Source organism: Microchirus variegatus (genome assembly GCF_963457635.1).
Source record: "Microchirus variegatus genome assembly, chromosome: 2".
NCBI lineage: Eukaryota > Metazoa > Chordata > Actinopteri > Pleuronectiformes > Soleidae > Microchirus > Microchirus variegatus.
The window spans coordinates 1,386,453-1,403,251 of NC_139803.1; the positions used below are offsets into that span (position 1 = coordinate 1,386,453).

Here is a 16,799-nt window from a genome sequence, read left to right on the forward strand (position 1 = left end):
GGTTCGTCTTTGAGGACGAGACACAAAGACAAAGACGGACAAAGACAGTTTTGAGTTCAGCTCCACGAGAACATGAGGTTAAAGTACAACACTGAAGTTTTTATGACGTTTTTATGACGTTTTTATGGTGTTTTTATGGTGTTTGCAGCTCAGACCTGACAAACAGTGTTTCACCGTCATTCATGACATTATTTTAAAACACGTGTGAAGTCAGACGTCTTTATCTTTGTGGGTTAAATTCACACGTCTACAGTTTAGATATATTTACATCCTGACATTACTTTACCTTTAAGATATATAGTATGTAAGTATGTTGTGAACACACACACGCACACACACACTCATTAAAAATGTCACTTCCTGTTGGAGTGGTCCGTGCTGCTGAGTCACAGCTGAGCTTTAATCTCACTTCAGTCAAACAGGTTTGACTGAAGTGAACGTTCCTGTTTCTCTGTGACACACACACACACACACACACACACACACACACACACACACACACACACACACACACACACACACACACACACACACACACACACACACACACACACACACACACACACACACACACACACACACACACACACAGACACACACACACACATTTTTAAAAAGCTTCACTTCTAATGTCACGTTCATATTTGAAGCAGCAGTAAATTCCCCACAGACCCTGAACACACCCTGGATTAGGATTAAAAAACAGAAGAATTTACCTTATTTAATCCCAAAATGATCCGATGAGACGAGGAACAGTGTGTGTGTGAATCCTGCAGCTGCAGCAGAGTAAAGAGACACCTGTTCACACACACACACACACACACACACCTGTTCACTCTCACCTGCTCTTCCTGGTGTTGACATCATAACAAAGACACACCCATTATTTGCATTTCATTGACTGTGGAAAAAAAGCAGAGACAAACAGGACTGTGTTCTCGCCTCAGTCTTTAACAACAACAACAACAACAACAACAACAACAACAACAATGATAATAACAATAAAAACAGATCATCTGTTGAAACGTAGTTAATGTTTAATCTGTGAGCACAGACGACACAGAGACAACACTGCAGTGAACTCTGATTTTGAATCAAACTTTATTGACATGATGACGTGATCAAAACAGTCCTCACATTAAGTTACATGTTATTAGATGATGACACAGAATATTAAATGTATTTAAATATTTACAGAGTATAATTAGTAGTAAAAATGTTTACAGAGTATAGTAAGAAGTAAAAATATTTACAGAGTATATTGAGAAGTAAAAATGAATATTTCCAGAGTATATTAAGCAGTTCAAATATTTCCAGAGTATATTAAGCACTACTAATATTTCCAGAGTATATTAAGCAGTACAAATATTTCCAGAGTATATTAAGCACTACTAATATTTCCAGAGTATATTAAGCAGTACAAATATTTCCAGAGTATATTAAGCACTACTAATATTTCCAGAGTATATTAAGCAGTAGAAATATTTCCAGAGTATATTAAGCAGTACAAATATTTCCAGAGTATATTAAGCACTACGAATATTTCCAGAGTATATTAAGCAGTACAAATATTTCCAGAGTATATTAAGCAGTAGAAATATTTACAGAGTATATTAAGCAGTTCAAATATTTCCAGAGTATATTAAGCAGTACAAATATTTCCAGAGTATATTAAGCAGTAGAAATATTTCCAGAGTATATTAAGCAGTACAAATATTTCCAGAGTATATTAAGCAGTACAAATATTTCCAGAGTATATTAAGCAGTAGAAATATTTACAGAGTATATTAAGCAGTTCAAATATTTCCAGAGTATATTAAGCAGTAGAAATATTTACAGAGTATATTAAGCAGTTCAAATATTTCCAGAGTATATTAAGCAGTTCAAATATTTCCAGAGTATATTAAGCAGTAGAAATATTTACAGAGTATATTAAGCAGTACAAATATTTCCAGAGTATATTAAGCACTACGAATATTTCCAGAGTATATTAAGCAGTAAATCCATATCTTATATACAGTAACTCATCACATTTTTCACGTGAAATCTTTAATTTGACGCTAAATTCAATTCAATTCAATTCAATTCGCTGATGAAATCGCTGAATTCACGACGACGCAGAGACGTCACTGCAGCTCACGGCCACTAGATGTCAGCGTCTGACCGCGCTCTCCCAAAGAAAAGTTGACCGTTTCAAAGAAGTCTCTTCTGGTTTCTCTCCTGCTGCCTCACTCACTACTCTCCTGTCACCTCCTCCTTCTCTCCTCCCTCCTTCTCTCCTCCCTCCCTCTCTCCTCCCTCCCTCTCTCCTCCCTCCTTCTCTCCTCCCTCCTTCTCTCCTCCCTCCCTCATATAAACCATCCCTCACCAGTGACACATCCACAAACACCTCGACTCTCACCACAGCGTCTCTCCTCTCTCCTCAGTGAGCTGAGAACATCCATCTCCTCACTCGCTCCCTCGCTCCCTCGCTCCCTCGCTCCCTCGCTCAACCTCTTCACCTTGGAGGAGATTTTTCCTCTTCTTCTTCTTTTTTTTTTGTTTGCTCCTCGTCCTCCTCTTCTTGTCTTCTTTGCAGCGGAGAGACGATCGGGGACAGTTGGACATGAGGAGACAGTGTGGACGCCGGGACATGAGGAGCACATGTGTGTGTGACCTCCTCCTCCTCCTCCTCCTCCTCCTGCTGCTGTCAATCATCTCTCTGGTGAGTGGGTTTTTTTTTTTTTGTCCAGTGATGAATGTTTGCAGGGACGCGAGGACGCGAGGACGCGAGGACAAGGAGACATTTTGAGGAGTAAAACTGAACAGAATTTTTTTTTTTTTTTAAATGGTCTCGAGACGATCGTTTTAAGAGTTTTCAGAATAGATTGGGTGTAAAGTGAGGTCATTTTTTATTTTATTTTCCCTGAAAACAAATCCATGTGAATTATAAACCATTTAAGAAGAAGTGAATTCAGTGGATTGATATTTTTTAAACGACATCAAGCCTGAAAACCAGGAACTAATTAGCATAATCAACCTTTAAATGTTAGGCTATTATAATCGTTTTCCGTAAAATTATTATGAGTTTCCATTTTTTTTTTTAAAAACACTGATTTTTCTTTTTCTTCATTATCATATTTTTTGTGTGTTTTTTTTGTATTTTTAAAAACTACCCTTTCAGCACCTTAAGGCCAAAAATGTCCAATCTGTATAAACTGTTATTAACTTCTTTTTCCCCCACTATGACTGAATATATTTTTAATAATTCATATTTAGACTATAGGCTTCAGTGATACGGGCAGCCCGCGACGCACAAGAGGAAAGGAAACGGGCTCGTAATTGGGGGGTTTGCCGGTTCAAATCCTAAGGGGTTGTGCGTCACCCTGGTGGATTACCAGAGAAACATGTCAGAAAGATGATAAATCATTGAACATTTGATCCCAGGACTTCAGAATAAAAGTATGACACCACAGAACATTTGGTTTCATGTTCTAGAAAAAAGGTGCATTTTATGTCCTTAAGGTGCTGAATGTAACTATTTCTTCCACACAGTGTAAGACATACGTCATAGGTACAGAAAGCAAAAATTGTATATATTTGTTTACTTTGGCAAATGCCATACCGTATGAAACAACACAGACAAAACTATCAAAAAACAATATTCACTAAATATCCACCGATAACGTGCAAGAAAGTGTTATCTAACCTCGGTAAAAGCTTTAAACGTATTCACGTCACGATTTGTCTTTATCTTGTTAATTTAATCTTACTTTATAATTCTTTTCATATATCTATATCTATATCGTTCATTCTCGTGTGGTCGAGATGTTTTTGAGATCGGTGCTGAGGCTTTCTAGGTTTGATAACTTTTATAATAACAGAGTTTGGAAATGAAACATGACTCGCGCCGTTAAATACGGTCCTTGCGACAATCGCATGTCTTCTGATTTTAGCCTGATTTGAACAGATTATCCTGTAGCGCGAGGGATTAACGGACGCACTGTTTTTAGCCTCATCGGACGCAAAAATGGGTCACGAAGGTTTCTGCGTCTGTGGTTAGTTTGAAGATGGACTGTCGGACATTTACGTGATCATCAGAGAGAGACTCGCGTGAATTAACAGATAAAAAGTTCAGATTCTCCTAACAAGAAAAAAGGGGAACCAATCACAAACCTTTGGTTACTGGAGGCGGGACTAACACAACGACAACACTTTTGTTGTAAACATCCAACATGGCCGCCACTGAAGAACAGCTGTCTTTGGATTCCATTTTAAACAACTTTCCCAATCTAATCTAATCCAGCTCTAAATTTAAATTATGCATGGTTTGTGTTTTCTAGTCTCGATGACCAAAACCACTCGTCCATTTTTAAATCTCGAGTTTCCAAAAAAATATGAAAACGTTTTTTTTTTTTTGGAAAAAAATATTTTTTTCCATATTTTTTCGGAAACTCGAGATCTCGACTTTCCAAGAAAAATATGAAAAAAAAATTTTTTGAATAAAAAAAAAAAAGTTTTCATATTTTTTTGGAAAAAATGGATAGTCGAGATCTCGAGTTTCCAAAGTATATGGGGAAAAAAAATAAATAATTTTCTATAAAAAAAAAAAAAAAAAAAATTCCACACACGTCACACGCTTGCTGCAGCTGCACGTAACACGGGTGCATTCAAGGTGTTTTTCGAGCATAGGAATTTACATACACGCATTAATCGTTTTTCTTCGATTATAATGTTTATATGATCGTGAGAAGCCAAAATCAAAATCATGAATAAAATTCTATTAATCGTCCCGCCCGAGTTTAGACCCCCCTCAAATTTTGCCTTTGAGGCTTTCAGGGGGTCTCGAGTGTTCGCACAGTGCTTACATGTATATATATATATACACACACACACACACACATACATACATATGTACATATATATATATATACATATACTGAGAGACACAGAGCGAGCCGTGTGGAGCTTACATACTACAGCTTTAACAAAAGACTCCATTTCGGGGAGTCTTCTCTTCTTTTTTTTTCGAGTCTACGTGAAACTGAAGTTTATAAACCGCTCGCTCCGTTTGTGTACGGACGCAATTTTTTTCGGCCGTCGCTCTGTCCGGACCGAAATGACGCCGAGACGCAGGCGTTACGTAGAGCGTCTTTAACGTCCGCGACTCGACGATATCGTCGAAAACGTCGAGGCTTTGTCCACGCAAGCGTCCGCGTGCTTCAACGTTTCCTCCTGTCCTGCTTTTACCTTTCGCGTTTACAGACGCGCCTTTGAGACACACACACGCACACACACGCACACACACACACACACACACACACACACACACACACACACACACACACACACACACAGTGTATGAGAGCAGCCCAGAGCCCATTATGACAGAACACAGCAGAATATGTTCCTAACTCGACGCCTTGACAGTTTGTGACAAACCAATTCCTTTTAATCCTGGCAGAGACAGTAACCCCTCAACCCACAGATAAATCTGTCAACAAAGCAATCAAAGCACAACACACACACACACACTTCCTCTCTGTGTGTGTGTGTGTGTGAGGGGGAAAAAAAAAAATCCCAATAACTTTAATCCCCTACAAACTTCGCTGGCCTTAAAAAGCTCCCGTGGTGTTATCTGTGTTTAATTTGCATAGTGATGGAAAGAAGTCAATTACTATTAATTATTCTCTACAACTTAATACCCATTATCGAATTGAATTCAATGTCTTGAAAAACCATAAAGTCAATTTCACAGCTGACTAAGCACACTAATCATTTCCCCTCCTCCGCCCCAGCGTCGCTGCTCCTTTCTGTTTTATTCGTATACTTTGAGAATCTTCTTCTTCTTCTTCCTGTTTCTGTACCAACACGACGACCACGGCGACCACGACGACGACAACAACGACAACAATGACAACAACGACAACAATGACAACAAACACGAACACAACGACCACAAACACAAACACGACCATGACCACAAACACGACCACAAACACAAACACGACGACGACAGCGGCGACAACGATGACCACGACCACAACAACGACCACGACCATGACAACAACCACATACCCAATCACGACAACAACGACCATGACAATGACCACAAACACGACCACGACAACGACCACAACAACGACAACAACAACAACAACAACCACAACAACGACAACAACCACGACCACAAACACGACAACGATCACGGCGACCACAACAAGGACCACGACAATGACCACAAACACGATCACAACGACAACGACAACGACAACGACAACGACAACGACAACGACAACGACGACAACAACGACAACGACAACAACGACCATGACAACAACGACCACGACAACAACGACCACGACAACAATGACCACAACAATGTGACAATGACAATGACAACGACAACGACAGCAACAACGACCACGACAACGACAACGACAACGACAACGACAACGACAACGACCAAGACCACAAACACGACAACGACCACAACAACGACCACAACAACGACAACGACCACAAACAGGATCACAACGACAACGACAACCACGACAACAACGACAACGAAGACCACGATGACCACGGCAACGACCACGACGACCACGAGACAATGACCACAACGACGTCTCTTCGCTTCAACATCACGTTCACGCACAAATGACGATGACGAATGAATAAATGTCATTTTTTTGTTTGTTTGCTGCCAAATTGCTCGGCTATGCTTTAATGAGATGGTGATGATGATGATGGTGACGGTGATGATGATGATGATGATGATGGTGCTGATGATGATGATGATGATGATGGCGTGGAGCCTGCAGCTCCTCCGACAGATTGACAAACCCGTGGGAAACCTCGCAAACTTATTTTGGCCGCCTTTGAAACCAAGTGGTGTGTGAAATAATATGATTATGCAGTTTCTCCTCTGGGTACGTCGAGGGAGAACTGGTGGCCAAGTTTCCTCCTCCTGCTCCTCTTCCTCTATCTTCCTCGTCGTCTTCTTCAAACCGGCTCTAATATCTGTCCACACTCGGTGTTTATCCTCCCTCAGAAGTCACGCTTCATAATCGTGCCCCGGCCGCTCAAACACTCTCAGCTTCCTGTGATGTCTTGACACACTTTTTTGATTTGTCATCATCTCTGACCTCCCCCCCCCCCCCCCCCCCTCAGGTAACACTTTGATTTCACTGAGCAGAACTTAGACTAGAGCTTAGACGAGAGTTTAGACCAGAACTTAGACGAGAGCTTGGACCTGAACTTAGACGAGAGCTTGGACCTGAACTTAGACGAGAGTTTAGACCAGAACTTAGACGAGAGCTTGGACCTGAACTTAGACGAGAGCTTGGACCTGAACTTAGACCAGAACTTAGACCTGAATTAGACCTGAACTTAGACCTGAATTAGACCTGAACTTAGACTAGAGCTTAGACCAGAACTTAGACCAGAACTAAGACAAGAGCTTGGACCTGAACTTAGACCAGAACTTAGACCTGAATTAGACCTGAACTTTGACCTGAATTAGACCTGAACTTAGACTAGAGCTTAGACCAGAACTTAGACTAGAACTTAGACCTGAACTTAGACCTGAAATTAGACCTGAACCTGAACTTAGACCTGAAATTAGACCTGAAATTAGACCTGAACCTGAACTTAGACCTGAACTTAGATCTGAACTTAGACCTGAAATTAGACTAGAAGTTAGACCTGAACTTAGACCTGAACTTAGACCAGAACTTAGACTAGAGCTTAGACCTGAACTTAGACCTGAACTTAGACCTGAACTTAGACTAGAACTTAGACCAGAACTTAGACCTGAACTTAGACTTAGACCTGAACTTAGATCTAAACTTAGACCTGAACTTAGACCTGAACTTAGACTAGAACTTAGACCAGAACAGACCTGAGCCTAGACCTGAACTTAGACCTGAACTTAGACCAGAAATTAGACCTGAACTTAGACCAGACCTTAGACCTGAACTTAGACCCGAACTTAGACCTGGACTTAGACCTGAACTTAGACCAGAACTTGGACCTGAACTTAGACCTGAACTTAGACCTGAACTTAGACCTAAACTTAGACTAGAACTTAGACCTGAACTTAGACTAGAACTTAGACCTTAACCTGAACTTAGACCAGAACTTAGACCTGAACACTCAGAGAGAGTCACATACTCTGAGCCGATCCATCAGCTTAGCGACGGGGGGGGGGGGGGGGGGGGAAACCTCGCAGATAAACTCACCGTAAAACGACTGTGACGACAATCGCACAACAACACATCTCACTCAAGTGATTTTTTTTTGTCAAATGGAGCAAAGAAACCAGCAAAATATTCACATTTAAGAAGCTGAAATATCACAAAGTTTATGTCAGCATCTGCAAAGACGGGTTGTGGTGAAAGGAATGTCAGTTAGCATGAATTACTGCAAAAAAAAACAATAACACGACATCTGATCTTCAAAGACATCTGAAACAAAGGAGTTTCAGATGTTAGCGAAGCGTCAACTCCTCTGAGCTCTGAACACAGCGTCAGGATGCTGAAGCGGCAGCAGAAACCCGCCGCCAGCCCCCGCGTCTCCTCTTCTGTGCTCGCCGTGGAGCTACGAGTGTCGCATTCGCAAAGTCCTCTGCACACAGGAAGTGAAATGAAAAGTGACAAACACTTTTCATTCTCCCCTCGCAGGCTTTCTGTGCCGCGCCGAGTCATCTCACTCCTCTGCTGCTTTCTATTAAAGCACAACTTTGTCGGAGCTCCATCCCATAATATCTCCCCGAGGGAAGCCGGGGGGGGGGGGAGGGGGGGGTTTATTTATCTTCCTCCTCCAAAGAACGGACGTCTGCTCCTTATCACAGTCTCACCACTGACTAGAGACTATTTAAGGTTTGTCCAAACAGCCTGTTTGAAAACGTCCTCGCTTTCTGAAAAACATCCTCTCTTACCCAAAACATCCTCGCTATCCAGAAAGCGTCCTCGCTTTTTGAAAAGGTCTTCGCTTTTTGAAAAGTTCCCGAAAACGTCCTCGCTTTTTGAAAAGGTCCTCGCTTTTTGAAAAGGTCCTCGCTTTTTGAAAACATCCTCGATTTTTGAAAAGTTCCCGAAAGCGTCCTCACTTTTTGAAAAGGTCCTCACTTTTTGAAAAGGTCCTCGCTTTCCCCAAAACGTCCTCGCTTTTTGAAAAGTTCCCGAAAGCGTCCTCGCTTTTTGAAAAGGTCCTCTCTTTTTGAAAAGGTCCTCGCTTTTTGAAAAGGTCCTCTCTTTTTGAAAAGGTCCTCGCTTTTTGAAAAGTTCCCGAAAGCGTCCTCGCTTTTTGAAGTATCCTCGCATTTTGAAGTATCCTCGCATTTTGAAAAGTTCCCCAAAAGCGTCCTCGCTTTTTAAAAAGGTCCTCGCTTTTTGAAAAGTTCCCGAAAGCGTCCTCGCTTTTTGAAAAGGTCCTCGCTTTTTGAAAAGGTCCTCGCTTTTTGAAAAGTTCCCGAAAGCGTCCTCGCTTTTTGAAAAGGTCCTCGCTTTTTGAAAAGGTACTCGCTTTTTGAAAAGTTCCCGAAAGCGTCCTCGCTTTTTGAAAAGGTCCTCGCTTTTTGAAAAGTTCCCGAAAGCGTCCTCGCTTTTTGAAAAGGTCCTCGCTTTTTGAAAAGGTCCTCGCTTTTTGAAAAGTTCCCGAAAGCGTCCTCGCTTTTTGAAAAGGTCCTCGCTTTTTGAAAAGGTCCTCGCTTTTTGAAAAGTTCCCGAAAGCGTCCTCGCTTTTTGAAAAGGTCCTCGCTTTTTGAAAAGGTCCTCGCTTTTTGAAAAGTTCCCGAAAGCGTCCTCGCTTTTTGAAAAGGTCCTCGCTTTTTGAAAAGGTCCTCGCTTTTTGAAAAGTTCCCGAAAGCGTCCTCGCTTTTTGAAAAGGTCCTCGCTTTTTGAAAAGGTACTCGCTTTTTGAAAAGTTCCCGAAAGCGTCCTCGCTTTTTGAAAAGGTCCTCGCTTTTTGAAAAGTTCCCGAAAGCGTCCTCGCTTTTTGAAAAGGTCCTCGCTTTTTGAAAAGGTCCTCGCTTTTTGAAAAGTTCCCGAAAGCGTCCTCGCTTTTTGAAAAGGTCCTCGCTTTTTGAAAAGGTCCTCGCTTTTTGAAAAGTTCCCGAAAGCGTCCTCGCTTTTTGAAAAGGTCCTCGCTTTTTGAAAAGGTCCTCGCTTTTTGAAAAGTTCCCGAAAGCGTCCTCGCTTTTTGAAAAGGTCCTCGCTTTTTGAAAAGGTCCTCGCTTTTTGAAAAGTTCCCGAAAGCGTCCTCGCTTTTTGAAAAGGTCCTCGCTTTTTGAAAAGGTACTCGCTTTCCCAAAACGTCCTCGCTTTCCAGAAAGCGTCCTCGCTTTTTGAAAACGTCCTCGCTTTTTGAAAACGTCCTCGCTTTTTGAAAAGGTACTCGCTTTCCCAAAACGTCCTCGCTTTTTGAAAAGTTCCCGAATGCGGCCTCGCTTTTTGATAAGGTCCTCGCTTTTTGAAAAGGTCCTCGTTTTTTTAAAACATCCTCGCTTTCCGAAGACGTCCTCGCTTTCCTCAAAACGTCCTAATTTTCCAAAATTGTCCTCGCTTTCCCGAAAGCGTCCTCGCTTTAGGAAAAGTTCCCGAAAGCGTCCTCGCTTTTTGAAAACGTCCTCTCGTCCTCGCTTTCCCGAAATCGTCCTCGCTTTCCCAATTATTTTCTTCTTCATCTTAATCTTAATCTGGTGCAGTTATAATTTGAGCTAAAAGCGTCTGTTACAGACGGATTCACTTCAACATGTTTGATATATTTTCACAATCACACGTTGATATTGGAGCAAAAAAGTGAAATAATCCTAATAATCCTGCGTTGTTTGTCAAAATAACAGCAAAGATGAAGCCATGTTTTTATATAAAAAACGAACAACAACAACGACTGGAATCAAATAAAATCCCTGAAATTTCATGATAAATCAAACATAATTAAGCAGATAATACGCTTCACCTTTGTCTGCAGAGGATTTGATATTTAATAAAAGCTAATCTCTGTTAATCCCGGCGTGATCAGAGTGTGACTGTTGACCTTCACGTCCTCCACTCCTCGTTCCTCTCGCTGCGAGGTTTGTGATGGAGAGAGAAGAAAAACACTGACGTCTCAGTGTTTCCTCTGATCTGACTCTAATCTCCGCCGGCTGGATTACAGGTTGTGCTCTAATCCGCGAAGTGTGTTCTTCAGCGAATGTGAGCGTCTGCGTCGGGCGGTTCGGATGAAAGCTAACGACGTGTCACAGTTTGGATCCTGAGCGCAAACAGAAGGAAAGGACTTTAAACGTGACCACGACTGGGCACCAGATCCAGATTTATATGCTGAGTCGCTGTGATAATCTGGCGAGAGGAGACACGTCGTCGCCGTCGTCGTCGTGGAGTGGAGTCGCTGGAAATGTAATTTCTCATCTGACAAAATCATCGAAAAAAAGGTCTATAAAAGTCGCACATAATAATAAATACATAAACTTCACACAGTTTCAGTGACATTGGATCAAGACGAGAGCGGAATTATTATTATTGTGAACCAGAAAACGCTCGCGTACCACAGGTGGTACACGCACCACAGTTTGAGAATCATGGGTCCAGGTATTTATTTTTTTTACATATTTGTTGATTAAAAAATACATGGAATCGAGAAAATTATGTTAACTAATTTTTTTTGGGTAGATTTCGGAATTTTAAGTAGAATTTGGATCTTTAAGTACATTTGGAACTTTAAGTAGATTTCGTGAACTTTAAGTAGATTTCGGAACTTTAAGTAGATTTCGGAACTTTAAGTAGAATTTGGAAATTGAAGTAGATTTCGGGACTTAAAATAGATTTCAAAACTAAGTAGAATTTGGAACTTTAAGTAGATTTCGGAAACTTTAAGTAGATTTCAAAACTTTAAGTAGAATTTGGATCTTTAAGTAGAATTTGGAATTTTAAGTAGATTTCGGAAACTTTAAGTCGATTTCAAAACTTTAAGTAGCATTTCGAACTTAAAGTAGATTTTGGAAACTTTAAGTAGAATTTGGAAATTTAAGTAGATTTCGGAACTTTAAGTAGATTTCGAAACTTTAAGTAGATTTTGGACCTTTAAGTAGAATTTGGAAATTGAAGTAGATTCCGGGACTTAAAGTAGACTTCAAAACTAAGTAGAATTTGGAACTTTAAATAGATTTCGGAAACTTTAAGTAGAATTTGGAACTTTAAGTAGATTTTGGAACTTTAAGTAGATTTAAGAACTTTAAGTAGAATTTGGAATTTTTAAGTAGATTTCGGAACGTTAAGTAGATTTCGGAACTTAAAATAACATCTTTCATTCTCTATAATTTATAATCAGATAACAAAGTCAGGTCATGTTGAGCGTGATCGCAGCCAAACCCTAAAATTATCTGAATTTGTTGGACAGAAAAAAACTGAAAGACGATACAAAGACACAGCGTTTTTTTAAAGCCGATAAACGTCACGTTGGAGCGTTTCACTCATTCACTCATTCACTCATTCACTCATTCACTCATTCACTCATTCACTCTGAGTGCAGAAGAAAAACCATCTCACTGAAGGTTCACGTCCTCGGGAGCTTTTTCCTTGGACTGTAATGGAGTCAATAAATCCTGAGCGTCGTCTCCGTCCACTTCATCTTTTCTCAGGACGTCGGCACAGAAGCTACATGACACACTTTTTGTTTTGCAGCCATAGAAGTTCATGAATGCTGTTTCACTGCAAATTCTCCATCTTCAAACTCTGACATGTGCTGTGACCATGTTTCACCACTAGGATGCGCCAAAGCCGCCTAAATGTTCATCACCAGTTTGTTTACTTCAATTAAAATATAATCTGATTGGATTTATTTCTAATGTATATTATGTACACGGCCTGTATCGTATTGTTTTACTTTATTAATTAATTTTATTTTCTACTTTTATGTTTAATTAGTTTAATCTCATTTAATCTAATCTAAAGCTCAAAATCACCAGATTAAAAACCTTCAGTCACGATCATAAATGACGATATTTATAGTAGGTTTGACACAGAAAGTTTCATAAACACAATTTAGATATAACACAGCAACATTGTTGAAATTCTGACTTAAATCTCAAAATTATGAGTTAAATCTCAGAATTCTAACTGTAATCTCAAATTCTGACTTTAGTCTCAGAATTCTTACTTTAATCTCAAAGTTATGACTTTAATCTAAAAATGCTCAATTTAATCTCAGAATTCTGACTTTAATCTCAAAATTCTGACTTGTTTCTCAAAATTCTGACTTTAATCTCAGAATTCTCTCTTTGGTCTCAGAGTTCAGATTTTATCCTCAAAATTCTGACTTTAATCTCACATTTCTGACTTTAGTCTCAGAATTCTGACTTCAATATCAAAATTCTCAATTTAATCTCAAATTTCTAACTTTAATCTCAAAATTCTGACTTAAAAATCAAAATTCTCAATTTAATCTCAAAATTCAGACTTTTTTCCAAAAACTTTAGACTTTAATCTCATAATTCAGATTTTTTTCCCTCAACATTCTGACTTTAATCTCAGAATTCTGAATTTTTCCTCAAAATTCTGACTTTAATTTCAAAATTCTGACTTTAATTTCTAAATTCTGACTTTAATTTCAAAATTCTGACTTTAATCTCAGAATTCTGAATTTTTCCTCAAAATTCTGACTTTAATTTCAAAATTCTGACTTTAATTTCAAAATTCTGACTCTAATTTCATAATTCTGACTGTAATCTCATAATTCTGACTTTAATCTCATAATTCTGACTTTTTTTCCTCAAAATTCTGATTTTATTCTCAGAATTCTGACTTTGATCTCAGAATTCTGACTTCTTCACATGGCAACACTCTAGCGCCCTCTCTGGCAGAGCAGCCACAGGTCTGTTACAGTTATTTAAAGGAAACGCTGGGGTTGTTTTCCTGGCAGAATGAAATCCAGCAGCTCTCAGAGTCTCCACAACAGCCACAGAGCTAATGGTCGGCCGGCGTCAGGTCGTTCATCATCGAGGCTTCTTCACAAACAGCCTCAGGCCCAGATTTTCAAAGTCCTTCAGAGAAGGAAGACGATCGCAGCACAGCGTCAGTCAATGAGAGAAGAACCTCATTTCACTGAGTATCGATCGCTGCGTGAAGGTAGAAAACGTTCACGCTCGCACCACAGATAGATCTGCTGTCACCTTCCACCGCCGCTCTGCAGACGTCACTGTCACCGGGCGGCGAGGCGGCGAGCGGCGAGGTCCACGCACAAGCGCGGCCTCTCTGTCTCACCTGTGTGATTGTTGGACGAGTGAATCGTAAATCATCCACTCAGGTAACAGGAGAAGAGCTTCGTTCATCTGGACGAGTGGCAGGAATATCTTTAATCTTGATTAAGACGTTTCTCACACACAGAAAGACTTTCACGTTAAGAGCGTTTCTTACAGGTGTTAAAGGACACGCGTGGACAAATAAATCATCCGTATTTGTTCTTTTCTCCTTGTCAACAACCGAGCAAACGTCCCGACCGCTGACATTGGACAAAAACAAACACAGATTACGTTGAAGGGAAAGTGTTTGACGCTCGTATCTAACAAAAGCAGGAGGTGGATTACGTGGATCGGACACGGTCTCAGCCTTCAGGACAAGTCCTGACATGGTCTCACATGGACTTAATGAGCTGGTGGTAGAAGTTCATGTCCACGAGGACTTGTGTAGTCCTGGTCCACGGTTTCTGTGTCAGTCCACAACCTGTTTCTGTATACAGTCAGATGAAAAATGTAATTTTGTAATTTTTCATCAGTTTAAATATGACGTTTCTGATAGCATCTATCTATTAAGCAAACATAAGTTTAAAGTTAACGTAGCATTAGCTCAAATATGCTATCGATCAAGCCAAATCTTATCTTAAAGTTAGCCTAGCATTAGCAAAAATATGCTATCTATCAAGCCAAATGTTATCTTAAATTTAGCTTAGCATTAGCTAAAAATGCTATCTATCAAGCTAAATGTTAGCTTGGGCTTAGCATTAGCTTAAATATGCTATCTATCTCGCCGTCAAGCCGAAAGTTGACTTAATTTTCACAGCAGTAGCTAAAAATGCTATCTATCAAGCCAAATGTTAGCTTACATTTAGCTAAGCATTAGCTAAAATATGCTATCTATCTCGCCATCAAGCCAAAAATTAACTTAATTTACTCAGCATTAGCTAAAATGCTATCTATCGAGCCAAATGCTAGCTTACATTTAGCTTAGCATTAGCTAAAATATGCTATCTATCTTGCCATTAAGCCAAAAGTTAACTTAATTTAATTAGCATTAGCGAAAATGCTATCTATCCAGCCAAATGTTAGCTTACATTTAGCTTAGCATTAGCTAAAAATGCTATCTATCCAGCCAAATGTTAGCTTAAAGTTTGCTTAGCTACAATATGCTATCTATCAAGCCAAATGTAAGCCTCAATATAGCTTAGCATTAGCTAAAATAAGCCATTATTTGGATATTAGTGAGGACGTGGAGAAAAACCTGTTTGAAACTGAACTATAGAGCCGACAATATCAGTCTCATGTGACTACGCTGTGGGTGCAGCAGAGGGCGCTGTCGGCACAGATTTGCCTTGAATCCACTTTGTTTCCCAGTTTTTCCAGTTAATATTCTTCTTGTTTGTTTGTTTGTTTGTTTGTGCCAGGTCACCTGTGCCGTTTCTCCAAGTTCAGGAAGTTCGGACTTAAGGGAGAGCTCAAAATCCAAAGTGAAGACGTACTGGAGCGACAGCAGCAAGGCCTTCTCCGTCAGCCGCCTGCTCTCACAGTCGCTCTACGACAAAGACAACTTCACCTCGCTGGACCTGAGCTACGGCGACGCCGACGCCTTCTCCAAACAGGAGCAGTGGAGCTGGCTGCACAACGCCTCCAACCACCGCGACCCCCGCTCCAGGACCAAGCGGCGGCCGATCGTCAAGACGGGCAAGTTCAAGAAGATGTTCGGCTGGGGCGACTTCCACTCCAACATCAAGACGGTGAAGCTCAACCTGCTCATCACCGGCAAGATCGTGGATCACGGTAACGGCACCTTCAGCGTCTACTTCCGCCACAACTCGACGGGCCAGGGCAACGTTTCCGTGGGACTGGTTCCTCCGACGAAGGCCGTGGAGTTCCAGGTTCACCAGCGGCACCATCAGTACCAGCAGCAGCAGCAGCAGCAGCAGCAGCAGCAGCAGACGGCGCTGGAGACCAAGGACGCCAAGCTCTTCAACTGCAGGGTGGAGTACGAGAAGGTGGAGAAAGGCACCAGGAACTCGCTGTGCGCCCACGACCCGTCGCAGAGCTGCCCGCAGGAGCAGACGCAGAGCCACGTGTCCTGGCTCTGCTCCAAGCCCTTCAAGGTCATCTGCATCTTCATCACCTTCTACAGCACCGACTACAAGCTGGTGCAGAAGGTGTGTCCAGACTACAACTACCACAGCGACACCCCCTACCTGCCCACCGGGTGATCGCGCAGAGGCGTGGGGAAAAAAAAAAGACTGTCAGGCTGTCGGTTTCCCGAGCAATGTCAGAATATCTGAGGGAAACGGAGTCGAGACTCTTCAACGACCTGAGAAGTTGACAGGTTTTTATTCCAGCTAACACATCCTGATATTGCTCCGATGAGCAGCTCTGCCCTCGGGTCACTGTCAGAGCGTTTCGTGGAGGCGTTTATAGCCTCGCAAAAAAAAAAAAACACTCATACTATTATGCATAGCTGCTTACTGCGGGAAAAAAATCCTCAAGCCAACCATGAAAATACACTGATTGTATTTATGTAAATATCGTGGATTCCACACAAAGGCCAGGAAACGATTGTGTTTACGTT

The 16,799-nt window shown here is 41.0% G+C and overlaps 1 protein-coding gene across 1 annotated transcript; it reads left to right on the top strand.

Moving 5' to 3' along the window:
- Window positions 1-8,514: 8,514 nt before the first annotated feature.
- Window positions 8,515-16,440, top strand: LOC310944581 (neurexophilin-1; the record flags this gene model as incomplete). The annotated part of the gene is made up of 2 exons (XM_083910382.1): window positions 8,515-8,586; window positions 15,637-16,440. The coding sequence occupies 2 exons, from the start codon at window positions 8,515-8,517 to the stop codon at window positions 16,438-16,440; spliced, it is 876 nt and encodes a 291-aa protein (XP_083766508.1).
- Between the last annotated feature and the right edge of the window lie 359 nt (window positions 16,441-16,799).